The sequence below is a fragment of the Genypterus blacodes genome, unplaced genomic scaffold, assembly GCF_046128005.1.
Source record: "Genypterus blacodes isolate CSIRO-AG114 ecotype Tasmania unplaced genomic scaffold, CSIRO-AGI_Gbla_v1 ptg000073l_1, whole genome shotgun sequence".
In the NCBI taxonomy this organism is placed as follows: Eukaryota; Metazoa; Chordata; class Actinopteri; order Ophidiiformes; family Ophidiidae; genus Genypterus; species Genypterus blacodes.
The window spans coordinates 1,730,827-1,757,192 of NW_027466883.1; the positions used below are offsets into that span (position 1 = coordinate 1,730,827).

At 42.0% G+C, this 26,366-nt stretch overlaps 3 protein-coding genes and 1 long non-coding RNA gene across 4 annotated transcripts in view; 2 read left to right on the forward strand and 2 right to left on the reverse strand.

Annotated features, from left to right (window-relative positions):
- Positions 1–835, forward strand: part of LOC143006034 (NLR family CARD domain-containing protein 3-like) — a 97,532-nt gene extending 96,697 nt beyond the window's left edge. Inside the window, exons 14-15 of the mRNA XM_076157355.1 lie at positions 112–157; positions 366–835. Coding sequence (XP_076013470.1) covers positions 112–139 — 28 coding nt within the window. The 3' untranslated portion in view covers positions 140–157; positions 366–835. The remainder of the gene's footprint in view (positions 1–111; positions 158–365) is intronic.
- The window catches only part of LOC143006033 (uncharacterized), a 201,465-nt gene that overhangs the window by 17,616 nt on the left and 157,483 nt on the right, over positions 1–26,366 (forward strand). Inside the window, exons 5-10 of the mRNA XM_076157354.1 lie at positions 10,604–10,664; positions 10,949–11,082; positions 12,804–12,931; positions 13,037–14,825; positions 15,411–15,584; positions 19,249–19,422. Coding sequence (XP_076013469.1) covers positions 10,604–10,664; positions 10,949–11,082; positions 12,804–12,931; positions 13,037–14,825; positions 15,411–15,584; positions 19,249–19,422 — 2,460 coding nt within the window. The remainder of the gene's footprint in view (positions 1–10,603; positions 10,665–10,948; positions 11,083–12,803; positions 12,932–13,036; positions 14,826–15,410; positions 15,585–19,248; positions 19,423–26,366) is intronic.
- On the reverse strand, positions 1,354–3,216 carry LOC143006057 (quinone oxidoreductase PIG3-like). Its single transcript, XM_076157397.1, has 5 exons — positions 3,061–3,216; positions 2,707–2,974; positions 2,233–2,445; positions 1,789–1,985; positions 1,354–1,575 (listed from the first exon to the last, which is right to left on the reverse strand). Exons 1-5 carry the CDS (start codon positions 3,199–3,201, stop codon positions 1,384–1,386), a joined length of 1,011 nt encoding a protein of 336 aa, XP_076013512.1. The 5' UTR covers positions 3,202–3,216; the 3' UTR covers positions 1,354–1,383.
- LOC143006065 (uncharacterized) overlaps positions 14,285–26,366 on the reverse strand; it is a 30,620-nt gene continuing 18,538 nt past the window's right edge. The window contains exon 2 of the long non-coding RNA XR_012964197.1: positions 14,285–14,346. This is a non-coding gene — a long non-coding RNA (uncharacterized LOC143006065). The remainder of the gene's footprint in view (positions 14,347–26,366) is intronic.

Consider the following 26,366-nt stretch of genomic DNA (forward strand, 5'->3'; position numbering starts at 1 on the left):
AGACAGAGAGACACACAACAGTCAGCCAATCAGATCAGCCAGTAGCTTGTTGTGATCATGTTTGTGAGCTGACATGAAGATGACTTTTGTTGTTGTTGTTTGTCTCTACAGCACATATAAGCTTAAGCTGACAACCTGACAGAAAGTGAGGATTCAGGTGGTGATCATCATTTATCAATACTGTTTGTTTTATTGACAAACTTTTTTTTTCAAACTTATATATCTGTACATTTTCTGTCATTGAAGAAGAAACAGTTCACATAACAAATCCACAAAATAAAGTTCTGATTGGTATAAATGTCATTAGGCGGTAAAATGGGTAAAATCCTAGAATCATGTTTGCTGTGTCTTCTTCTCTCCAGCAGATGGCGCTCAACTGTAGGTGTGAGACGGTAGAGAAACATGGATCAGTAGACAGAAGACAACAGAGGAACACATGAATCCTGACTCTGGACATTTCAGATTTTGAGAACATTTGCTTGGATGGTTGTCATTAGTGAAAACTACTTTATGTCAGAGGTTAAGAGAGTAAACTGCCCCAACAAGAATAGTGCAGGTTTCCCCTTTATGCTGCTGTAACACCAGAATTTCCCCTTACTGCTGTCGTGCCACACGGCCGTGCAAAGACCAATTGGGAGCAGTGAAGCTCAAACAGGAAACTTAATCAAAGTTCCAAGCTTCTAAACAACTTAACATAACAACATTTTCAGACTGTGCTTAAAATGTATCAGGGGCCAATAAAATATATACTTGATATTCTCACAGAACAGAATAGGAATCAAAATGATCTTGCAAATTCATGCAGTGATCCAGGTTTGAGCTCAGTGCAACAAAACGTTTGACAAACATTCATCAGCTTCTGTACGCAGTGGAAGATTTGAACCACTAGATGGCAGCATGTTCCTTTAAATAAGTGATTACAGTATATATTTTTGTAATTATCTGTACTAATAAAAAATATAGTGACATATACTGTAAAATAAAGTCTGAGTGTACTAAAAGTAAAGTTAAGGGGGAACTGAAAGCATTAGGGCTGATCCCCTGGGGACAATGTGAGGGAATTTAATCACAAGCAGTCAAGCAGTTGATGATATACTGCTGGACAACCAACATATTGATCCACCATTTCACATCTTATTAACTCTTACTACCACTAATACAAGCAGTACTATTAATAAACTACTACAAGAACATCAGTAATATTTGGAATCTTTGGGTGACTTTTCTATTAGGGCAAGTGATTATTTAACATCATGTTCTGCAGTTATTACAATATGACGTTAGGCCATGAAACCCACAGGTAGATATCTTGACATAAACCTCCATTTCTTATAATTCAACAATCTGGATAAAGATGAAAACATATAAATATAGAGCTGTGCATCATTGAGTTCCCTGTTGAATCACATTAATGACAATCTTGCCAATGTTTCTGTTGGCTTCCATGTGCCGATGAGCCTCTGCAATGTCCACCAGGCTGAATATGCTGTCAATCACTGGCCTCAGGGAGGCAGCCTGGTCAGAGAAATGAGGTAAAACTCTCTGTGTGAAAGCCCTTACCAGCTCGGCCTTATACTGTTGAGGGAAAATGCAAAGCAGGACCAGCATCAACAGCAGAATAGCAGTAAATCATGTGTCAGACCTATCATGCAAATCACCTTCCTTCCCCCAAAACAAGACACACAAAGAAAAGAGCCACAGCTGAATGTTCACAGGACATGAGTCACCTATCACACAGATGAATAATTACAGCTGGTGTAACAATGTTTCTCCTGCTTGAAGTCTCACCTGAAGGCAGCGTGAGCGAAGGAGGCTGCTGAGAAGATGTCCTCTCTTGGAAAGCAGCTGACCCAGAAGATCTCCCTCCACTGCTTTCCCTCCCATGGTGCCGTACAGCACCCATCGGCCATCAGTGGCTAAGCAGTTCATGTTTTGCTCCCAGTTACGACTACCAATGCAGTCAAGGATGACATCTGCTCCCTTACCTGTGAACGTACAGAACCGTTACTCAAATGAAGTGTTCATGACCTCTGACCTCATTGGGGATTCATAATTAAGGACATTATTGTTGATGTTGTAATAACCAACTGTGAAAACCAAACTATAGGAGTCGCACTATAAAGAAGTAAAAATGACCAAATTTAGGATACATGTTTTCTACAACAACATTAACTCATTATGGGCAAATATGCAATGTTGTCCTTTGTACAGAGAATTGTTGTTTACACTCACCTCCTGTAAATTCATGAACTCTTTCAGCAAAGCTTTCCTCTTTGTAGTTAAATCCAGCTGCAGCTCCAAGTTTCTCAGCCATTTCCAGTTTCTCTGGGGTTCCTGCAGTGACGATTGGCACGGCACCAAACAGACCAACCAGCTGAACGGCAGCTGTTCCCACTCCACTGCCTCCAGCATGTGCCAGCACAATCTCTCCCTCCTTCACCTGAGCTACGGCACAAACAGTACAGGTATGGAATAAGTAATATTGGCCAGTTGTTAATAAGAGGGGAAAAATAGGGGCATGAATAACTGTTGACTATAGTTTGTCCATTTACATAAGCTGATTGAAACTATTGCTAAATCAATTTTTGAGCCTGGTTAGCTGCCAACCTTTTTCCAACAAGTTTCTTTATGTCCATACATTGTGGAAAACCAAGTTAATCCATTACACTGAGCATTTCTTCAGCTGTTGCTATATTGTAGCTATACCTATGAGGTCCAGTAGTTGAAACGCAGTGAGCCAAGTCTCTGGAATTGCAGCAGCTTGACAGAATGTGAGATTTGAAGGAACGGACATGAGCAGCTCCTCAGGCACGGCAACGTATTCTGCATATCCTCCTCCACTGAGCAAGGTCATGACCCTGTCATCGGGCTTCCAGCCTCTTTTCAGACCTGGACCAAGAGCAGCTACGGTACCGGCTGCTTCCAAGCCAATGATCTCACTCTCACCTGGGGGAGGCGGGTACAGGCCTCGCCGCTATCAAACACAGATATCAAACTTGCTACCATTAAGCTTAGTTGAGTCAAGTTGTACAGTCTGTGAGAATGTAAAATGTACTTTACCTGTAGTAAATCAGCTCTGTTGAGGGCAGTTGCATGAACTTTAATTAGGACTTGTCCATCTTTAGGCTGAGGTGCCGGGATAGTCCGCAGCAGCAGATTCCCTGGACCTCCTGGTGCATCAACACACACTGCTCGCATCATCTTCACAAAGCTAGAGCAGCATCTATGCCTGATCTGGAAAAGAAAGTGAACAGAAAAGAAACGTATGAAACGTAAGAAATGTAACCTGTGGCCATTTTCTGAAAGCTTTTACATTTGCTGTTATAAACACTCACTGTCTGGCAGGCATTTCCCAGGAAAGATCCACTGGCATGCAGGAGGAAGTGATGCATTTGTAGTTCCAGCAGTGGTCACTGTGGTTTGTTTGAAATGAATGAAAGAAGAATGGGATAGTTACCATGTATGTGATCAGATTAAAGAGAAGACCTGTCTGAATACTACATGACCCATAATCCATCTCTGTCTCAAAGGGTGCTTTGCTCCATAAGTGTAAATGTCTGTATTCCAATGTTTGTTCCAGCAGCAAATATACTGCTCTTCTTCAACAAAGCCATTTTGGACGAGATTTAGAGGGGAAAGATGGAGGGAGAAAAGCAGAACAGCAGAGCAGAGACACAAAGGAGAAGTAGTAGCAGTTATGGAAGATCTCAGTATTGATTTGACAGAGAATGAGTTGAAAAATGCAAAGGGTTCCATAGCTATAGAAGACAGCAGGTGTGTTAGCAGTGAACCATCCTGTTATGCAGGTGTTAAAGTTAGAAATAAACTCACCGGCAGAATGAATTAAGTGTCAAAACCTCAAAGGCTGTCAGAGGAATGTGTGATTTTATGGGAAGTTGTCTGTTTCTGAGTTTCACTTTGTGGGAGGGAGGACATTAATGTTTAAACAGACAGACTTCCTGCTGGTTTTTAAAGGATTCATCTAACCTGCTCCAGAAAATGTGAAACAAAGTACTGCAGTGTATTCTTTTATCTGAACTAAATATTGTATAAACTAAAATGATTTTTTGCATTTTCAACACAATAGATTCCAAACAGTGATAGAAAAACAGTCTCTAACAACATACAAAGGCCAAAATAACAATAACAAAAGAAACTTGCAATTACCAGACTGACTGACTTATTGGTAAATCTATATTTCTTCATATTAGCATAAATGGTATTGGCGTATATGTCTACACATATGGATTGTTTTTGCTGTGTCTATTTGAACCTCCTTTAACTTAATTCAATTTTAAATAGTGATTACATCATTCAATTTCAAGTGAATGTTAAGGTTCAAGGCACAATACTGTTTCATTTCTGATAATGTCCTTTATTTTACTGTAAAAACAAATAGCCTTAAAATGTTTGTCATTTGTTTGTGTTAAAAACGATCAAACAATATGTTGCCACTAAATGTCCAATAGCAGTAAGAAGAAAAAAGTAGGATGGGCCTCAAAGATCCTGCGCTCTCTAGTCCCTAACAATCCTCTCCACTGGCCTTCAAACACAATAGGATATTATATTCCACACACTGACATAGCCATAGCAGCAAAGACTCTGATGCCAACACAACCCTCTGAGCAAAGCTGCACATAAATCAGGTTAGAAACTGGCATGGCTTTCATTTGAAATGTATTGGTGTAGCAAAGTGAAACATTACTGATAAGAGAGTAAAAAAGACACATTTCTTGCTTTAGCCCTTGGACATAATGGATCAAAGGTACAGGAGACCTACATGCGTGCTACAAAAGGACATAAGAGTGATGAACCGAAAGGAAGACACAGATCTGCAGCATAAACTAAAGCTGTTGGACAAACAGTACAGGTACACTTGCAAAGTGCTACAACAGAGGAAAGACTCGCTGGTACAGCAACAGAGGAGCGTAAAGGTCATTAAATTATGTGAACCCAAAGCTATCGTCAAAGTAGCTATGGAAGAGATCGACGGACGAAAAAGTTCAGAGAGACCGTTCAGGGGTATCGACACCTCGGATGGAGCCAGATTCTATTCCAGCAAAACCCAAAGTCCTGATGGAGGATGTGAGCAGGCGGGACAGAGGCGGTCCATATCGGCGCCAGTCAACCCCACCAGATCGGTGAGGCACCGAGGCTCCATCAGGTGGAACGTGTCTCTCATGCAGCTGAAAAATATTGCAACCATTGACTCCATATCACAGAAGGAACTGGCCAGGCAGCAGCAGCAAGCCAGGGAAGAGATGGAGAGGCTAAAGCAGCTTCAGAGGGAAACTTTACACAACAGGGTTAAAGCCTTTATAGAACATCTCCACCACACAGACAGAAAGGGACTATTCCTGCAACCATCCTAGACCAACTGGAGAGTTTGAACTGGTTGAACCGCGTTTCCCGGTTGCTTTATTTTGGATAACATGTAAAGTATAATGCACGCAATCTTTCATGTCCGATGACACTAAACGATATCCTTCATCCTCCTCATGGTTGCTAAAGCTGTGTGCACTGGAGCGTCCTGGAGCAGGCTGCAGTGCTTCTTCCACTGCGGGGAATCAGAGAGCTCCTCATCTACAAAACAAACACAGCACAGGATGAATGAGACATTTAGATATGATGAAGTTGAATATTTATGTGATGGAGGCCTTTGTGCCTTTTGACATTTATATTTTCTACATGTGGTCTTATATAAAAAGATGGATGGATGTAATACAATGAGAATAGTGAGAAGCTATAAATGTGATAACTTAGTGGATGATGTAATTCAACAGATCTTTATTTAACATTACTGTTGAAGAAATCATTACATCATTATAATTATTATTTAATCTGACATGAACAGAAAATATGTCCAAGGCTTTGTATTACGTCATCAGTTTTGTTTAAAAGAAATGAAATCAATATTGCATCATTGTACAATATGTTGCCACAGTAACTATTCTGGGGGTTAAGATCGGATCCCTTGTGTTACAGATTCTATTCTCTATGAAACAGGTTCTTTTCCTGAACCGCTAGGTGGCAGCACATTCCTTTAAATCCCAGGTTCTTAATCTGGACCAGTGGTCCATGGATGGAATTCAGGTGGTCCATGAAGGTCAGATACAAATGTAACTTTTATATTCACTATATTTATATACTAAGTTGTTCTATTTCTGTCAGTTATATATACAAGATGCACACGGTCAGGTGACATCCGGTTTTGACTTCTAGAATAAATAAAGGTTTCCCATTCAAGATGCACCCTGCCACTCCTTATAGCACTGCTGACTGCTCTGGTGACCTATGTTTACCATCTAAGTTGCTTGCATCATTCTCTGAACAACTGCATCTCTATATGAAGTGCTTATTTCTCATTTCCCACAGTTAATCACAGCTTGTGAATATTCTCATATACCTTTAAGGCTTAACTGAGGCCGTAATATCTTCAAATACTTACCTTTTCCTAGATAAAGTTGGATTATGGATTCATATCTTTTCCTTGCTGAGATAGACTGTATCAGTGATGAAGACCATGCCAAAGTTGACCTTATTGACCCGAGGACAAAGGAAATGTTACAAAATGAATTAAACTCAAAGAGCCCTGGAGAATTCTGGTGTGCAGTGACAATGAATGAATGAATAATGAAAAGTCGAAATCGATCAGATTGCATTCAAAGTTGTGGTTATGTGCCTTTTTCTAGGGAGGGGGTCAATAACTTTCACCAGATTCTTAAAACAATCCACGACTCAAAAAAGGTAAAGAACTGCTGCTTTAAATTATTCATTTATAGTGGAAGAAAAATCTGCCTGGATTCAGCTTAGAAACATGCAACTTATATTGGTGACAGCACTGTGTGTGATTTAGTCTATTCCTGTATATTTCTATAGCTACCTTTTTGAAATTCATCACACTGAATAAGAGAGTGATCAGAGAGTGTTTGCTGTAAAATACAACTACTGTATCAAAATGTGTCAATCAAGTTTACGGTTGACAAAAAACGCAGCAGTCTTCCACAAAGTATAATCAACATCAGTCAGGCCTTGACACATGAAACCATCTAAGTCTGTTTATAAATCTCATTTTCTCTGAACTGTGTGTATTCATAGTTTTTTGAGTAGAACTCTAAAGGATTATACCTCAATTTAAGAATTTTAGATAAACGCTGTAAAAAGCAGAAAGAAATTATTACGAGGCAAATGTGTGATTCTTTATTTCTTTAAATTGTATGGTTTTTAAATTGTCCTCTTCAACTCATCAGTATTGTCCACTGGGCTGAAAGGTGAAGCGTTTACTCTTTTTTGTGAAGAGCTCAAGACTACAAAGTTTAAGCACGCCTTGCAAAACTTCAGCTTCCCCTGACATAACCAATAAAGCTCGACTTAATTAAAGCCACAGTTGAGAAATTCTTGTTATAATGACGATGGGGATAATATTTTAGTTAGAAACCCTACAACTTCAGACATCAACAGCCCCCTGTGGGAAGGTGGGCACCAGAAACACAGACCTACATGATGTACCATCCTCCTCCATTGGCAGAAATCATGACTTCATGATAGAGTGAACTTTCCATGATGGCAAAGAAAAAGGCATCGAGACTCAAGTGTTTGTTCTCCAGAAGGAAATGACTTCATCTAGTGGTTAAACTATGCCACTCCTCAGAAGAGAATTATGGGTAAAAACCACAACAACCTACATCTCCAGAACCATACATTATAAAGTTAAGAGTTTTTACACATTGTAACATGTATATATTTCTGGGCTTCATACGAGGTTTTTGAAATCCTTTTGAATGGAACCTTTTGGTTTAAAGTAAGTGTCAGGAGTCACTTTTGTTGTTTTGTACTTACTAATTCTACTAAAGATAATAGGTCAGTTGAAATGCGTTCATCATACTAATATCCTACAAGAGTGAAATTGTGTTTTATTGAGATAGTGGAAATACTGGGTTAAGTGATGTACTTTATCAAAACAAACTGAAATGATTGTAATGCATATAAGAAATGTGTCATGTGATGTTTACATGATTTGAGCTGTTTAATAAAACAACCAGAGAAGCAATCTGGGAGAAAGTAAGACTGACTGTATCCTGATTGTTCCTGTTCACCTGCTTGATACAGGGACATTTCCCTGAGACCTGTAACAAATACCATGACGGGCATGAACTTGTGGCTATTTGTCTGTTTTGTGCACAGTGCTGCTCATTTAGAGGTCAGGGATTTGATTGAGTGGTTTGACTCCTTCATTGATTCCATGTCTGGCATGTGTAGAGGGCTGAGATGGTACTGACTCACCAGCAGGGGGTCTTACATGAGGAGGTCAAGGCACACAATGACTTTACTGTTGCACATCTTTTTCTTTTTTCTGTGTTACGTTGACACTTGGACCACATAGAACTCATGATAATAATAAACTGACTTGATTTCCATATATATTTTTACATGAGAAATCTGCTACACTTCCCACAGATGAGGGCTGGATGTGGATTCTGTTCTCTGTAAAATTCCACCTCAGTGTAATGTGTTATGGTATTGGGAACAACAATGACTGGAGGAATATTAAATCAAAACACAAGTGGAGTGTGAGCCACTTAAAGGAAGTGCTTCATATGTTTGAAGCAATTCAATTCTCAAAATTGAGCAACATGAGGAGCTGCCACATCCATAATCCCTGCTGCAGGTCCACTTTCCTTTTGTATTGCATACCTTAGTGACCTGTGCATCCAAAACAAAGCAACATTGCATACGTTCATGTTCCTGCTTCTAGGCCACAGCTGAAGGGGGAGGGATCTGCACAACAAGGAAATAGAGGAGGTGGGTGACGGCTCAAAGAGCATGTTCAGGAGGTCCAGCACTGCCTCCCACATTGATGAAGATGGGAGGAGAAGAGTTCTGCCCCCACTCATTGCCAGCTTGTGCAACATGATCCTGTGCCGGGGTGCAGATCACTCTACTGTACATCCATTGATTTGGGAGTATCAGGAACTGGCTGCTTTCATTGATCAGGTGGCAGGTGCACTGTGGGTCCACGTCAGTTCACTTCAGTTGATGTTTGTGGTTTGGACAGTAGGTGGTGCTGCTGCACAAACACGGAGCTCAGACTCCAACATAAGGAAACTCTCCTAAACCAACATGGAAAAACATCAACAAAGGCTTTTGTTGCTTTAATTGAATTTAACTTTTTATTTAGCTTTCAATGGGAATTATATAAATACTTACATTTGCTCTCTCTCTCTCTCTCTCTCTCTCTCTCTCTCTCTCTCTCTCTCTCTCTCTCTCTCTCTCTCTCTCTCTCTCTCTCTCACACACACACACATTGACAGGTGAATGAAGAACATGTCATTTCCAGTAAATGTAAAAGTGGGAGGAGCTCTTGACAGGGTTTCTGTTTTGCAGTAACAGGTAACACGTAGCCATTTTATTTCAAGCTCCAATACAAGATGGACGACCAGAAGGCGGAGAAAAAGAAGTTGGTGAGTGATGCTAAAAAATGCTAATTAATACTGACAGTCTGTGATGACGAGATAAAGGTAAAATGGCAGATTGGTACAGAAAGAGTGGAAGCTGTGTGTTCCTCTTGCCACAAAAGCTGATTAAAAAACAATGAAGGTGAAAGTGAAAGTTTAACTGAAAGAATGGAAGGAGAGAAAGATTAATGTCGCTTCGAACTGTTTTGCGCTTTGGTTTGTGTGTGTTTGTGCGTTCTTGTGTCAAGTCAAGTGAACTTTATTTGTAAAGCCCAATATCATTATTGTGTGTGTGTGTGTGTGTGTGTGTGTGTGTTCTGTTCTGTTCTGTTCTGTTCTGTTCTTTAAGAGCTTTTTGTGTCTGAAATATTTTTTCCTGTCTGACTAAAATCCAGCAGATGAGTGTTTGCATGGATGAAGAGGAGGATGGAACAGGATATGCTGCATCAGTCTGTGTGTCCATGAAGAGTGACTGGTCCATGGGAGATCCTCCAGTATTCAGTGATGGACGTGGACCCTCAGACACAAAGTAAGAGCTCTGTTTATCTGTTACAGGAATTCTCCTGCATTGGGAATTCTTTGGTTGCTGCCAAAATCTTCTCTGTCTGTGAAAACATAAACATGAGGAAAAGTTTTTTTTTATTGTAGTATTTATTTGTATTGTATTTTATTTAAGTCAAGTGATAAAGATTTATAAACATAGAAAAAGTCATGAATGGAATTTAAGAAGAAGAAGAAAAAAACTTAAGACACAAGTGATCTGTCTATCTATTAATCTATCCTGCTACTTTCTTTATTAAGAACGATTTCCAGCTCCAGCAGAAAACAACCATCTGCTGCTCCATCTGCTGCTCTATTTACAATGTTACAGTCATTTATTTAAGGATAGATAGATAGATAGATAGATAGATAGATAGATAGATAGATAACTTATCAAAGTCAATATATTCTATGGAATGCATATGAGTATGAACTTATTGACTTTCATTGTTTTATGTGTTACTGTACCATGTTAGTCTCTGTTTGTTGTTTGTTTGTAAATAAGTTGATGATAGCTCTGTATTAACTCACCATAATAGATCCATGCAAGTATGTGGCTATGAGATTTGTATCATTGCAGCAGCAAACATGCAGCCATTTTATTTCAGGCTCCTTCACGAGGTGGACGACCAGAAGGAGGAACAGAAGAAGTTGGTGAGTGACAGCAGGGTGAGTGATATTACAACATGCTTATTTATACTGACAGTCTGTGATAAGACCAAATCCAGGTAAAATGGCAGATACAGAAGAGTGGGTATTGATTGATTTACTGCTGTTATCCATTATCCACTATCCATTTATGTTGTTGCTGTTATGGATCATTTTCTCTTTCCTCTTGAGTGTGTGTGTGTGTGTGTGTGTGTGTGTGTTGTGTGTTGTGTGTGTTTTGTGTGTTCTATTCTTTGAGAGTTTTTTGTGTCTGAAATGTTTTTTCCTGTTTGACTAAAATCCAGCAGATGAGTGTTTGCATGGATGAAGAGGAGGATGGAACAGGATCTGCTGCATCAGGCTGTGTGTCCATGAAGAGTGACTGGTCCATGGATAACCCTCCAGTATTCAGTGAGGGACCTGGACCCTCAGGCACAAAGTAAGAGCTCTGTTTATCTGTTACAGGAATTCTCCTGCATTGGGAATTCTTTGGTTGCTGCCAAAATCTTCTCTGTCTGTGTGAAAACATAAACATAATGAACATTTTTTTTTAATTGTTGTTCACACAAAAGTCAACTGATGAAGAAATATGACCATAGAGAAATAAAGTAATTGTGCAGGAGAGAAAATCAGCCTAAAGGTCCCTCCACTATTCCATTATTAGCTATATAAAAAGTAATTAATAGAATTTAAGAAGAAAAAAACAAACTTAAGACAAGCAAACAACAAAACAGAAACTAACATGGGACAATATCACATAAAACAATGAAATCAATATGTTATTGACTTTGATAATAAGCTATACTTTGTGTTTAGTAAATAGAGCAGCAGATGGTTGTTTTCTGCTGGAGCTGGAAATCGTTCTTAAAAACCTCTTTTGCATTTGAAACAATGGATTGAAGTTAGATGAGTAAGAAGCAGCCCAGACAATGTTACAGTCATTTATTTAAGGATAGATAGATAGATAGATAGATAGATAGATAGATAGATCTCTATATTTGAATGTAACTAATGAACCAATTGAGTACTACATCCTGAAAACCCTAACCCTATAAGTTGAAGGAGACTTTTTTTTCAATTGCAAACTTCTTTTCAGCCCAGGCAGACAGCATTCTATGAACTAATTGTAACACTACCAGTTTAGTCAGATACCTGTACATACTTGTATGTAGTGAAATGGATTGGCATGCTCATGGAGCTTGTGCTAATAGGGTTTGCATGGTTAAAGTCCTCTGCTAAAGTCCTCAATCAGCTCCTTAGTTTAGCTGATTTTGGAAGTTGTTATCCTGACACTACAGAGTCAGGTCAGTCACCGCCACCAGGCCTTCTCATGGAGGCTAACCACGGCCGTGTCATCTGCAAACTTTACAATGGAGTTGGAGCTGAACCTGGCCTCACAGTAGTGTGTACAGGGAGCACAATAGGGGGCCGAGGACGCAGCCCTGGGGGGAACCTGTGTTCAGGGTGAAGGGGTTGGAGGTCTGCTTACTGAACCTTACCACCTGGGGCCTGGTGGTCAGAGGGCCCAGGATCTGGTCACACAGGGGGGTGTTCAATCCCAGATCTCTCATCTGGTGGGTACTGTGGTGTTAAAAGCTGAGCTGATTAATAAGGTTCCATGTTGATTGTATGTATTAAATAAGCGGGAATGACACTCTGATTTGACGATCCACATAATGGTGTCAATCCAAAAATATCCATAACAAAATCCCCACAATGCATTTGGACCAAAATGAAAACCTCTGATCTGACAAACTGTGTATTATGTGTCCCAGATGGAGGTCCAGACTCTAGCTGTCATACTTGTGTTTATCTAGCTTGAATTTATTACATATAACAATGCCAATAATCTGTATGTTGTAAATGTTTCATGTTGGATTCCTTTATGCAGTATAGGCTGCACAATATCTAATCAATCAACACCACAACATAGATAAAGAACAGAAAAAGCATCTGCTGGCCTTCAGCTATCATCAATCAGCAAACCATCAACAGATGTGCAAAGACACACACACACAGACACGCACGCACGCACGCACGCACGCACGCACGCACGCACGCACGCACCTCTGCCCCAGACAATGTGTCTTCAGGGTGAGGCTCAACACAATAATAAACAATGGCTTTAATCAGTGACATGAATTGCCTTCATCTTCACAGAAAGAGAAAGAGGAGCTCATGTTGGGACCAGTCTGCTTCATCTGGAGACTCCTCACGTCAAAAGCGTGGTCAAAGATCCAGAAAAGAACCTGGACTGAAGACACCCAGTCAGTCTGGATCAGTGCACAGTAAGACTGTTGATCTGTCTGATGCTGTCAACATTTCTATCAGCAGCTATTCTCATTTTTCCACACTCATGTTTTGTTTTGTTGTTGTTGTTTCTCTTCCACTAGGTGGCGCTCTGTATGAACTTTTAGACAAACATAAGCTCAGTGTGAGGAGGAGATGTGAACATGTGACTGAAGGAAGTGCTGGAGCAGGAAGTGGAACCCCCCTCAACAGGATCTACACTGAGCTCTACATCACAGAGGGACAGAGTGAAGGGGTCAATACCCAACATGAGGTGGTTCAGCTGGACACAGCAGACAAGAAGACCACCCTCCATGACACTCCAATAAAATGCCAGGACATCTTTAAAGCCTTAGCTGACCAACAGGAACACATCAGAGTTGTCCTGACAAATGGCGTCGCTGGTGTTGGAAAAACCTTCTCAGTGCAGAAGTTCTCTCTGGACTGGGCTGAGGGTTTGGAAAACCAAGATGTCAGTCTGCTGATTCTGCTGACGTTCAGGGAGCTGAACCTGATCCGAGATAAGCAGTACAGTCTTCTCATGCTGCTCCGTGTTTTCCATCCAACATTGCAGACGCTCACAGAGGAGAAGCTGGTTGACTGTCAAGTTTTGTTCATCTTTGATGGTCTGGACGAATGCAGACTGTCTCTGGATTTCCACAGCAATGAGGTTCTGTGTGATGTCACAAAGAAGGCATCAGTCAGCGAGCTGGTAACAAACCTCATCAAGGGGAATCTGCTGCCCTCAGCTCTCCTCTGGATAACTTCCAGACCTGCAGCAGCCAATCAGATCCCTCCTACATGTGTTGACAGGCTAACAGAAGTACGAGGCTTCACTGATGCCCAGAAGGACGAGTACTTCAGGAAGAGGTTCAGTGATGAAGATCTGTCCATCAGAATCATCTCACACATCAAAGCATCCAGGAGCCTCCACATCATGTGTCAAGTCCCAGTCTTCTGCTGGATCACTGCCACAGTTCTGGAGCACATGCTGACTACAGAGCAGAGAGGAGAGCTGCCCAAGACCCTGACCGACATGTACTCACGTTTCCTGATGGTCCAGACTCAGAACAAAAAGCACAAGTATCATGAGGGCCATGAGCGCAGTCTACAGGAGCTGTCTAAGATGGACAGGGAGCTTCTACTGAAGCTGGGGAGGCTGGCGTTTGAACATCTAGAGACAGGAAACATCATTTTCTACCAAGAAGACCTGGAGCAGTGTGGACTTGATGTGTCAGAGGCATCAGTGTTCTCTGGAGTTTGTACAGAGATCTTGCAGGTGGAGTGTGTGATCTTCCAGAAAAGAGTCTACTGCTTTGTTCATCTGAGCATTCAGGAGTTTCTGGCTGCAGTCTACGTGTACCACCGTTACACAACCAGGAACACTAAGGTGGAGCAATACCTATTTGCTGACCTTGACCCTTACCCATCACTGGATGTCTTTCTAAGCTCAGCCATGAACAAAGCCCTGCAGAGTGAAAATGGGCACCTGGACCTGTTTGTGCGCTTCCTTCATGGTCTCTCACTGGAGTCCAACCAGAGTCTCTTAGGAGGTCTGCTGGGTCAATCAGAGAGCAGACCAGAGGACATCCAGAGAGCCATCACAACCCTGAAAGACATGAGGGATGATGATATCTCTCCTGACAGAAGCATCAACATCTTCCACTGTTTGATGGAGATGAAGGTCCACTCTGTACATGAAGAGATCCAACAGTTTCTGAAGTCAGAGAAGAGATCAGAGAAGAAACTCTCAGAGATCCACTGCTCAGCCCTGGCCTACATGCTGCAGATGTCTGAGGATGGTCTGGACGAGCTGAATGTGGAAAAGTACAATACATCATTTGAAGGACGACAGAGACTGATCCCAGCTGTGAGGAACTGCAGAAAGGCTCGGTTAGTCCAGATGTTAATAATAATATCAACTAACAGGTAATCCTGTCCCATCATGTATGGGGGGGGATCACAGTATAATTATTTACATGCCGTCATCGAAAGAGTCAAAATTGTCTCTAGATTGTCCTAGCTCGTGCTTTTCTGTCCTAGCTCGTGCTTTTCTGATACACTAATTTGTTTTCTTAATTGTCTTTATTTTCTCATTTGTCTAGGTACCTAACTTATTGCACTCCTACTCTAGCACTAGTTATGCTCTTAGCTGTTGGTTTCAGAAGGAAATGCACTTACGATTTCTTCTGACCTGAAGTTCTTTTGCCCACCTATGTTGAACACACTTATTGGAAGTCGCTTTGGATAAAAGCGTCTGCTAAATGACCGTAATGTAATGTAATGTAATGTAATGTCTTGCGGGCCGGATCAAACAGGCCGGAGGTTCCCCACCAATGTAAAGAGTACACTCAGTTAGAAGTGAAGGTGTTTGCTCAGTGTCCATTATCATTACTCAGATTATTCACATCTTAAAATGAAGTAAGTTAGTAAGTGCTCTGCTTTAATAATGGATTTCATGTTAATCTATAATAACAGGTTTGTTGGCTGTGGACTCTCAGTGACCCACTGTGATGTTGTGGCCTCAGCTCTGAAGTCCAACCCCTCCCATCTGAGAGAGCTGGAGCTGAGTGGTAACGACCTGCAGGACTCAGGAGTGAAGCTGCTGTCTGCTGGCCTGGAGAGTCCAAACTGTAAACTGGAGATTCTGAGGTCAGACACATTTTTAGACAGAAATGTCGTCATGTTGATGTCATTGACTTATTGAATTGATTCAGTGTGTGTAATGCTTTACAGTGCAGATGGAGCACTGGGGAAAACAACAATTGTCACTAACATGGAACAAACTTATTACACTAATATTTTTTAATCAAAGTTCTTCCTTTCAGACTGTGGTTTGTCTCATTGCTCAAGCCACAAAGTAAATAGAAATATTTTTCAACCCTGAGGCGATATTTGATACAATCTCCATATTAGAACAACTTTGAACTTTAAAAAAAAATTTGAAAAAAACAACAACAACCCTAGGCTGTTGTTGGAGAACATAACAAGACTGTATTACTGTTGTAAAAAATTTTTAAAAATTTCATTTTCCTGTAGAAAATCAAGGTCAATGAAGTTACCATATTTGGTTACTTGCCCGCTTGTGGTAAAACAAATTCCAATAAATATTTACACATAAAAATACAAGAAAAACACCTGTAAGGTGAAAGAAACATTTATTTTACAACATTTGAACATCACTTTTAGAACAAAGTGCTGAAATAGGCCCCTCACACATTACCACTTGAGACATTAGGCCACTTTGAATTTGACAAAGCACTTCCACTCGCCAGTCATGCAGAGGTGCATCTTGCAGACCCTGCAGACCACATTCCACCTCACAATGTTGCCTTTTTTGCCGCAGTGCTTGCAGGTCTGGCATGCGTCATGTACAGGGGAATGGAAGAGGGACATATCAAACCGCACAGCCGCATTTGGGGTGTGGCTGCTGTGTCTCCGGACAGGCTTAGAAACATCAGCACTGGAGGTCAGGCTGTCAACACCTGGAGTCTGAAATCTTTCAGAGACTGGTATTTCCCACCAAGGGCCTTGCAGTCCCTCTTGAACACAACCCAGGCATTTTGAGGCTGACATCAATGGTGTACGCAAACAGTCCCAGGTACCACCTCTTGGACTTCATGGGGCTGCGGTAGAGGTGTACCAGCTTGTCACTCTTGTCAATGCCCCCCATGTTGGCATTATAACTCCTGATGACAGCTGGACAGCTCACAGCCTCCCTCTTCTTGGTCTCACTGGCTGTGGTGGTGGGGAAGGACAAGGTACTGGCCAGGACAGTGACAATCTGGCTGGTGGCACCCAAACCTTCTTGTTCAGGTTTCAGGGGGACATCATGGGCCTCCAGGGTAGTCTTGCCTTGGTATAGCACCATGTCATGGATGAAGCCATCCTCAGAGGCCCTGGCAAAAAGCTTAAAACCCCATTTGTCTGGCTTGCTTTTTATGTAGTGCCTCAGGTTGCCAGCTTTTTTCCCTTTGTAGGCAACCATCACCTCATCCACAGACTGTGGATGATCCTGAACCTCTGATGACATCAGGTTGGCAACTTGATTATTTGGATGGGGTGCTGGTATTCAGGCAGGGCAGTGTTGTTCAGGTCAGCTTGGTGCCAGGTGGTTGGCCTGGCTGCTGACTTACTGGGTCTGTGCCTCTTGGCTTGTGGTGCTGGCTGCTCATTGTCATCACCAGTAGGTCAGTCCATAGGGATTCAGCCTGGGAACCGGAGGGTTGCCAGATTGAGTCCCGTATGGACCAAGTAAGTGGACTGGTAGCTGGTGAGTTGCCAGTTTGCCTCCAGGGCAGTGCCAAGGTGCCAAATATCAATTGTGTGTGATTGCCATGAATTGCATGCAAAACGACTAGAATAAAGTATCTTTTGTCTTAAATCACTGTCCTGGAGCACCTCCACTGCAGGCTGCCTGCATTTCCTCTTGGGTGGGACGAAGTTAGGGTCTGACACATCGTCATCCTCGTCATCATCATCACTGATGTCAGAGTGGACTGGCACGACAGCAGTCTCCCTCCTCTTGCCATAAAACATTAAAGGAAGCAGAAAATTATAAATAAAGTTGCTTTTATATAAATAAAACAACTGTTATAAGGTCATAAACTGACAAAAATCCCTCATATTCACTATGGATAAACTAAAAACACACTGCAAATGCACAAAATGCACGGCTTGTTAGATGCATCGGGCATATGTCCAAAAATGGACATACCAAATTAACTCTTAACTTACAGTGATAGTATAATCAAATATGGCGCCCGCATTTTTCATGCCGTATTTTCATTCATTTCACTAAGTCCTCCACAAACAGCACATATCTTAGCACAACTACTCAACAATAACATGTGTGAGTTTCATCAACTTACCATGGTTAGTTTGGTGTTATGGTGGTAAATGTCGAGGAAACCCAACTGCAAAAGCATCTTTTTCTGATTTTGAAAGAAACAGGAAGTTTGATGTGTTCCTGGTCTCTGCTGATTGGTCAATGCCACAATCACGTGACTTGTGATGTTGGGCAAACTTTGCTGATTGGCTGGGTGAAGACCACATGATTCTTGAATTCTCTGGGACGGGGGATGGGCATGATATATGACCTGTGCGGAAATGACCAGAAGTAGTCACTTGCCGGGTAAAGGGTGTTAATTGATGATGTTCCATTCAGTTTCATGCAGAGATGCTGTTTGAGGAGGTGGAAGAGATTGTTTGTGCTTCCAGATTTGGTAGCTAACCTCTTAGTAGCTAATCTCAGAGTGGAGATACACGGGCGTAAGTGGGATTTCATACTAATTTGTGCTCTTATGTATTCAGACTTCATACTTAATTGAGGTGAGTTATGCAAACAAAGCATTGTTCCCCCTAAAACAGGAGCTTGTGCAGCTTTCTGGGATTCAGACTCATAACTTGAGTCATTTCTAGTTACGCTCACTGTTTGTCTGCTTCAAATGTGCCTGATGACATCCATACAGATGATTGCATGCAGGATGTGATCACACAGGATCACCTGTATGGATGTCAGACAGGAAACCATTTACCGTCCTCGATTGGATGTTAACACGTTCAGGGGCTGACGATCAAAAACAAATCCCTGTTCCCTCTCTGTTGTCCATCACCTGTGTGCTTTCTGTCACCTTGCTTCAGCGCTGAAGGTGAAGCGGTGCGTCACAGTGTTTGTCTTCTGTTGCTGGGTTTCTAAATGTGCAATGTTTTCTAAATGTCCAAATATATCAGTGAGACCACCAGCAGACACTGAACGTGTCATTCTCTTCTCTTCCCAGTTTGGGTGAAACATGAATATGTGTTGCTGTGTTTATTCATCACTCTGTGTTCATAATAACACAAAACACAATCACACTGTGGTATTTGGTGTGATTCTAATGTTTATCACCTCGTTTGGCAGACGTCCTTGTAAACACACAGACAACATTGTAATTTCCAGTTGCTGATTGTGTTTCAGACCTTATCACAGTAAAAACACAACAAACTATTCAACTGCTGAGTTTGTGCAGCAAATATTGAAACTCAATTTACACCTGGAGTTTTACCTGATTAATGTTGAATATGACTGTGATTATAATCAATTCATTTATTTAGAATATACTTCAGAAAACATAAAAGTGACCATCAGTGAAAGATCAAGCAGGTTAACACTTTTTATGAATTTACCAGCCCACACACACACACACACACACACACACACACACACACACACACACACACACACACACACACACACACACACACACACACACACACCTTCTTCCTTCCACTTGACCCTCAGCAGTGTTTTGTTGAAATCCTCCTCTCTCTGCAGGCTGAGAGGCTGTCAGATCTTAGTTGAAGGCTGTGCTGCTCTGGCCTCAGCTCTGAAATCCAACCCCTCCCATCTGAGAGAGCTGTGGCTGAGTCATAACAAGCTGCAGGACTCAGGAGTGAAGCTGCTGTCTGAGTTTGTGGAGAGTCCAGACTGTAAACTGGAGATTCTGAGGTCAGTTCAACTCACCATGAATCCTCAAATGTTGTCTGTGGTCTTTATGTCCCTCAGATGAAGAGTCTTTTTCAGGGCTCTCCAACCTTTTTCACACCAGGAGCTTCTTTACTAAACTCAAAGTGGTCACTAGCACCTGGTGCACTTTTCTTGAATTTATAAACTGTTTTGTGAATATTTAAGAGCAGAAACATATAAAGTGCTCTGATGTGTTTTCATGTAACTGCTCATTAAAAGAATAGATGAATGATTTGTCACCAACAGTGGAATATATGTCAGTGTTTGCCACGACCCCTGATATGTAAACTCTGTTTGCTCACGCTGGGAAGCGTCTGCTTCTCTCTGAACTTCAGTCTCTCTCTCTTCTGCTCAAACCTGTGTTTTGGACGCCACTACAGCTCTCATATTGTTTCATCCACTTCAGCTTATTTCCATGTAAGTTGTGTTGTTTATGTGCTGCCACTGAATCACTTCCTCACTGTAGGCAGTGTAGGATGCTCTGTGTGCCATTTCTGCATGCTGTCTTGGAGTGTGTGTGGATGATGGTGTGTGTGTGGCCTGGTGTTATGATCGGCAGGCGATCAAGTTGTTTTAATGTCAGACCCAGTTATGCGGAACACAGAAACCAGAACATGGAATCAGGTAGCAAACAGAATTTAATGAAGACTCAAACCCGTGATGAAGCTGGGAACATAAAGGCTGGGTGCTGCAGCTGGAGTCTCTGAACATGGAACGCTTAAAGAAGCCAGTGAATCCCAAAAACAGAATCCCGGAGCACAGGAAATACAAAAGGTCCACTCACTTAAACAAAACAGCGCAGCATGCAAAGTCCTACTAAAGGTCCCATGAACAAACGGATCACTAGACTGAAACAGAATTGACTAGTACTGAATATTGAGTAGTGAGTATAGAGAGTACTCTGTGGCCAAGCATGGCTGGCTGACCTGGAACCTAAATACCACCACTGATGAGCGCTGAAATGGTGATCAGCTGTGTGGAATCAGAGGGCGGGAACAGGGATGAGGTAGCCATGCCCAGCCAGGAACTAACACAAGCATGAAAACAACAAATACAAAAACAGAGCGCCATCACGCACAGATCCTAACAGGTGTGTGCCTGTTGATTGAAGACTTTTTTTGTGAGAAGAGGCTTTGAGTCTCTACCTGAAGTCTTCTTGTGAAATAATGACTCCAAAACACAAAAACACTGTGGAAGCTAAAGAGGAAGACAGATGAACTCATTGATCAGCAGTAAGTAGTGATAGCATTAGGAGAGACGCCTCAGATAAGCCCACTAGAGCTTCTAGTCTCTCCTGCACTCTTTGGATGATTAATTGTCCTTTTCTGGTTTCATCCTGTTTCTAAGATTAAGATTGACACTTTATTCTGGTCATTTTGCATGCAATTCAGAAGCTGCGATTCTGCAGCTTTCTGGGATTCAGACTCATAACTTGAGTCATTTCTAGTTACGCTCACTGTTTGTCTGCTTCAAATGTGCCTGATGACATCCATACAGATGATTGCATGCAGGATGTGATCACACAGGATCACCTGTATGGATGTCAGACAGGAAACCATTTACTGTCCTCGATTGGATGTTAACACGTTCAGGGGCCGACATGCATTCAGAGATTACGATTGGACAAACAATCCAAATCCAATATAGAAGATCAATAACAAATCCCTGTTCCCTCTCTGTTCTCCATCACCTGTGTGCTTTCTGTCACCTCGCTTCAGCGCTGAAGCACAAAGGTGAAGCGGTGCGTCACAGTGTTTGTCTTCTGTTGCTGGGTTTCTAAATGTGCAATGTTTTCAAAATGTCCAAATATATCAGTGAGACCACCAGCAGACACTGAGTGTGTCATTCTCTTCTCTTCCCAGTTTGGGTGAAACATGAATATGTGTTGCTGTGTTTATTCATCACTCTGTGTTCATAATAACACAAAACACAATCACACTGTGGTATTTGGTGTGATTCTAATGTTTATCACCTCGTTTGGCAGACGTCCTTGTAAACACACAGACAACATTGTAATTTCCAGTTGCTGATTGTGTTTCAGACTTTATCACAGTAAAAACACAACAAACTATTCAACTGCTGAGTTTGTGCAGCAAATATTGAAACTCAATTTACACCTGGAGTTTTACCTGATTAATGTTGAATATGACTGTGATTATAATCAATTCATTTATTTAGAATATACTTCAGAAAACATAAAAGTGACCATCAGTGAAAGATGAAGCAGGTTAACACTTTTTATGAATTTACCAGCCCACACACACACACACACACACACACACACACCTTCTTCCTTCCACTTGACCCTCAGCAGTGTTTTGTTGAAATCCTCCTCTCTCTGCAGGCTGAGAGGCTGTCAGATCTCAGTTGAAGGCTGTGCTGCTCTGGTCTCAGCTCTGAAGTCCAACCCCTCCCATCTGAGAGAGCTGGAGCTGAGTTATAACAACCTGCAGGACTCAGGAGTGAAGCTGCTGTCTGAGTTTGTGGAGAGTCCAAACTGTAAACTGGAGATTCTGAGGTCAGTTCAACTCACCATGAATCCTCAAATGTTGTCTGTGGTCTTTATGTCCCTCAGATGAAGAGTCTTTTTCAGGGCTCTCCAACCTTTTTCACACCAGGAGCTTCTTTACTAAACTCAAAGTGGTCACTAGCACCTGGTGCACTTTTCTTGAATTTATAAACAGTTTTGTGAATATTTAAGAGCAGAAACATATAAAGTGCTCTGATGTGTTTTCATGTAACTGCTCATTAAAAGAATAGATGAATGATTTGTCACCAACAGTGGAATATATGTCAGTGTTTGCCACGACCCCTGATATGTAAACTCTTGTTTGCTCACGCTGGGAAGCGTCTGCTTCTCTCTGAACTTCAGTCTCTCTCTCTTTTGCTCAACCTGTGTTTTGGACGCCACTAAAGCTCTCATATTGTTTCATCCACTTCAGCTTATTTCCATGTAAGTTGTGTTGTTTATGTGCTGCCACTGAATCACTTCCTCACTGTAGGCAGTGTAGGATGCTCTGTGTGCCATTTCTGCCTGCTGTCTTGGAGTGTGTGTGGATGATGGTGTGTGTGTGTGTGGCCTGGTGTTATGATCGGCAGGAGATCAAGTTGTTTTAATGTCAGACCCAGTTATGCGGAACACAGAAACCAGAACATGGAATCAGGTAGCAAACAGAATTTAACGAAGACTCAAACCCGTGATGAAGCTGGGAACATAAAGGCTGGGTGCTGCAGCTGGAGTCTCTGAACATGGAACGCTTAAAGAAGCCAGTGAATCCCAAAAACAGAATCCCGGAGCACAGGAAAAACAAAAGGTCCACTCACTTAAACAAAACAGCGCAGCATGCAAAGTCCTACTAAAGGTCCCATGAACAAACGGATCACTAGACTGAAACAGAATTGACTAGTACTGAATATTGAGTAGTGAGTATAGAGAGTACTCTGTGGCCAAGCATGGCTGGCTGACCTGGAACCTAAATACCACCACTGATGAGCGCTGAAATGGTGATCAGCTGTGTGGAATCAGAGGGCGGGAACAGGGATGAGGTAGCCATGCCCAGCCAGGAACTAACACAAGCATGAAAACAACAAATACAAAAACAGAGCGCCATCACGCACAGATCCTAACAGGTGTGTGCCAGCCGATTGAAGACTTTTTTGTGAGACCAGGCTTTGAGTCTCTACCTGAAGTCTTCTTGTGAAATAATGACTCCAAAACACAAAAACACTGTGGAAGCTAAAGAGGAAGACAGATGAACTCATTGATCAGCAGTAAGTAGTGATAGCATTAGGAGAGACGCCTCAGATAAGCCCACTAGAGCTTCTAGTCTCTCCTGCACTCTTTGGATGATTAATTGTCCTCTTCTGGTTTCATCCTGTTTCTAAGATTAAGATTGACACTTTGTTCTGGTCATTTTGCATGCAATTCAGAAGCTGCGATTCTGCAGCTTTCTGGGATTCAGACTCATAACTTGAGTCATTTCTAGTTACGCTCACTGTTTGTCTGCTTCAAATGTGCCTGATGACATCCATACAGATGATTGCATGCAGGATGTGATCACACAGGATCACCTGTATGGATGTCAGACAGGAAACCATTTACCGTCCTCGATTGGATGTTAACACGTTCAGGGGCCGACATGCATTCAGAGATTATGATTGGACAAACAATCCAAATCCAATAAAGAAGATCAATAACAAATCCCTGTTCCCTCTCTGTTGTCCATCACCTGTGTGCTTTCTGTCACCTCGCTTCAGCGCTGAAGCACAAAGGTGAAGCGGTGCGTCACAGTGTTTGTCTTCCTTTGCTGGGTTTCTAAATGTGCAATGTTTTCTAAATGTCCAAATATATCAGTGAGACCACCAGCAGACACTGAACGTGTCATTCTCTTCTCTTCCCAGTTTGGGTGAAACATGAATATGTGTTGCTGTGTTTATTCATCACTCTGTGTTCATAATCACACAAAACACAATCACACTGTGGTATTTGGTGTGATTCTAATGTTTATCACCTCGTTTGGCAGACGTCCTTGTAAACACACAGACAACATTGTAATTTCCAGTTGCTGATTGTGTTTCAGACTTTATCACAGTAAAAACACAACAAACTATTCAACTGCTGAGTTTGTGCAGCAAATATTGAAACTCAATTTACACCTGGAGTTTTACCTGATTAATGTTGAATATGACTGTGATTATAATCAATTCATTTATTTAGAATATACTTCAGAAAACATAAAAGTGACCATCAATGAAAGATGAAGCAGGTTAACACTTTTTATGAATTTACCAGCCCACACACACACACACACACACACCTTCTTCCTTCCACTTGACCCTCAGCAGTGTTTTGTTGAAATCCTCCTCTCTCTGCAGGCTGTATGACTGTCAGATCTCAGTTGAAGGCTGTGCTGCTCTGGTCTCAGCTCTGAAGTCTAACCCCTCCCATCTGAGAGAGCTGAAGCTGAGTGATAACAAGCTGCAGGACTCAGGAGTGAAGCTGCTGTCTGAGTTTGTAGAGAGTCCAAACTGTAAACTGGAGATTCTGAGGTCAGTTCAACTCACCATGAATCCTCAAATGTTGTCTGTGGTCTTTATGTCCCTCAGATGAAGAGTCTTTTTCAGGGCTCTCCAACCTTTTTCACACCAGGAGCTTCTTTACTAAACTCAAAGTGGTCACTAGCACCTGGTGCACTTTTCTTGAATTTATAAACTGTTTTGTGAATATTTAAGAGCAGAAACATATAAAGTGCTCTGATGTGTTTTCATGTAACTGCTCATTAAAAGAATAGATGAATGATTTGTCACCAACAGTGGAATATATGTCAGTGTTTGCCACGACCCCTGATATGTAAACTCTGTTTGCTCACGCTGGGAAGCGTCTGCTTCTCTCTGAACTTCAGTCCCTCTCTCTTCTGCTCAAACGTGTGTTTTGGACGCCACTACAGCTCTCATATTGTTTCATCCACTTCAGCTTATTTCCATGTAAGTTGTGTTGTTTATGTGCTGCCACTGAATCACTTCCTCACTGTAGGCAGTGTAGGATGCTCTGTGCGCCATTTCTACCTGCTGTCTTGGAGTGTGTGTGGATGATGGTGTGTGTGTGTGTGGCCTGGTGTTATGATCGGCAGGCGATCAAGTTGTTTTAATGTCAGACCCAGTTATGCTGAACACAGAAACCAGAACATGGAATCAGGTAGCAAACAGAATTTAATGAAGACTCAAACCCGTGATGAAGCTGGGAACATAAAGGCTGGGTGCTGCAGCTGGAGTCTCTGAACATGGAACGCTTAAAGAAGCCAGTGAATCCCAAAAACAGAATCCCGGAGCACAGGAAAAACAAAAGGTCCACTCACTTAAACAAAACAGCGCAGCATGCAAAGTCCTACTAAAGGTCCCATGAACAAACGGATAACTAGACTGAAACAGAATTGACTAGTACTGAATATTGAGTAGTGAGTATAGAGAGTACTCTGTGGCCAAGCATGGCTGGCTGACCTGGAACCTAAATACCACCACTGATGAGCGCTGAAATGGTAATCAGCTGTGTGTGCTGTGTGCACAGGGAGGCAGTGGCTCAGTGGGTAGAGCTTCCGCTTGGGAACTGGAGGGTTGCTGGTTTGAGCACCTGACGAGGTGCCCCTGAGCAAAGCACCGAACCCTCAATTGCTCCCCCCTCTGCGAAGGGTGCTAATGAAATGTAAGTCGCTTTGGATAAAAGCGTCTGCCAAATGATCGTAACGTAACGTAACATGACGTGTGGAATCAGAGGGCGGGAACAGGGATGAGGTAGCCATGCCCAGCCAGGAACTAACACAAGCATGAAAACAACAAATACAAAAACAGAGCGCCATCACGCACAGATCCTAACAGGTGTGTGCCAGCCGACTGAAGACTTTTTTGTGAGACCAGGCTTAGAGTCTCTACCTGAAGTCTTCTTGTGAAATAATGACTCCAAAACACAGAAACACTGTGGAAGCTAAAGAGGAAGACAGATGAACTCATTGATCAGCAGTAAGTAGTGATAGCATTAGGAGAGACGCCTCAGATAAGCCCACTAGAGCTTCTAGTCTCTCCTGCACTCTTTGGATGATTAATTGTCCTTTTCTGGTTTCATCCTGTTTCTAAGATTAAGATTGACACTTTGTTCTGGTCATTTTGCATGCAATTCAGAAGCTGCGATTCTGCAGCTTTCTGGGATTCAGACTCAGAACTTGAGTCATTTCTAGTTACGCTCACTGTTTGTCTGCTTCAAATGTGCCCGATGACATCCATACAGATGATTGCATGCAGGATGTGATCACACAGGATCACCTGTATGGATGTCAGACAGGAAACCATTTACCGTCCTTGATTGGATGTTAACACGTTAAGGGACTGACGATCAAAAACAAATCCCTGTTCCCTCTCTGTTCTCCATCACCTGT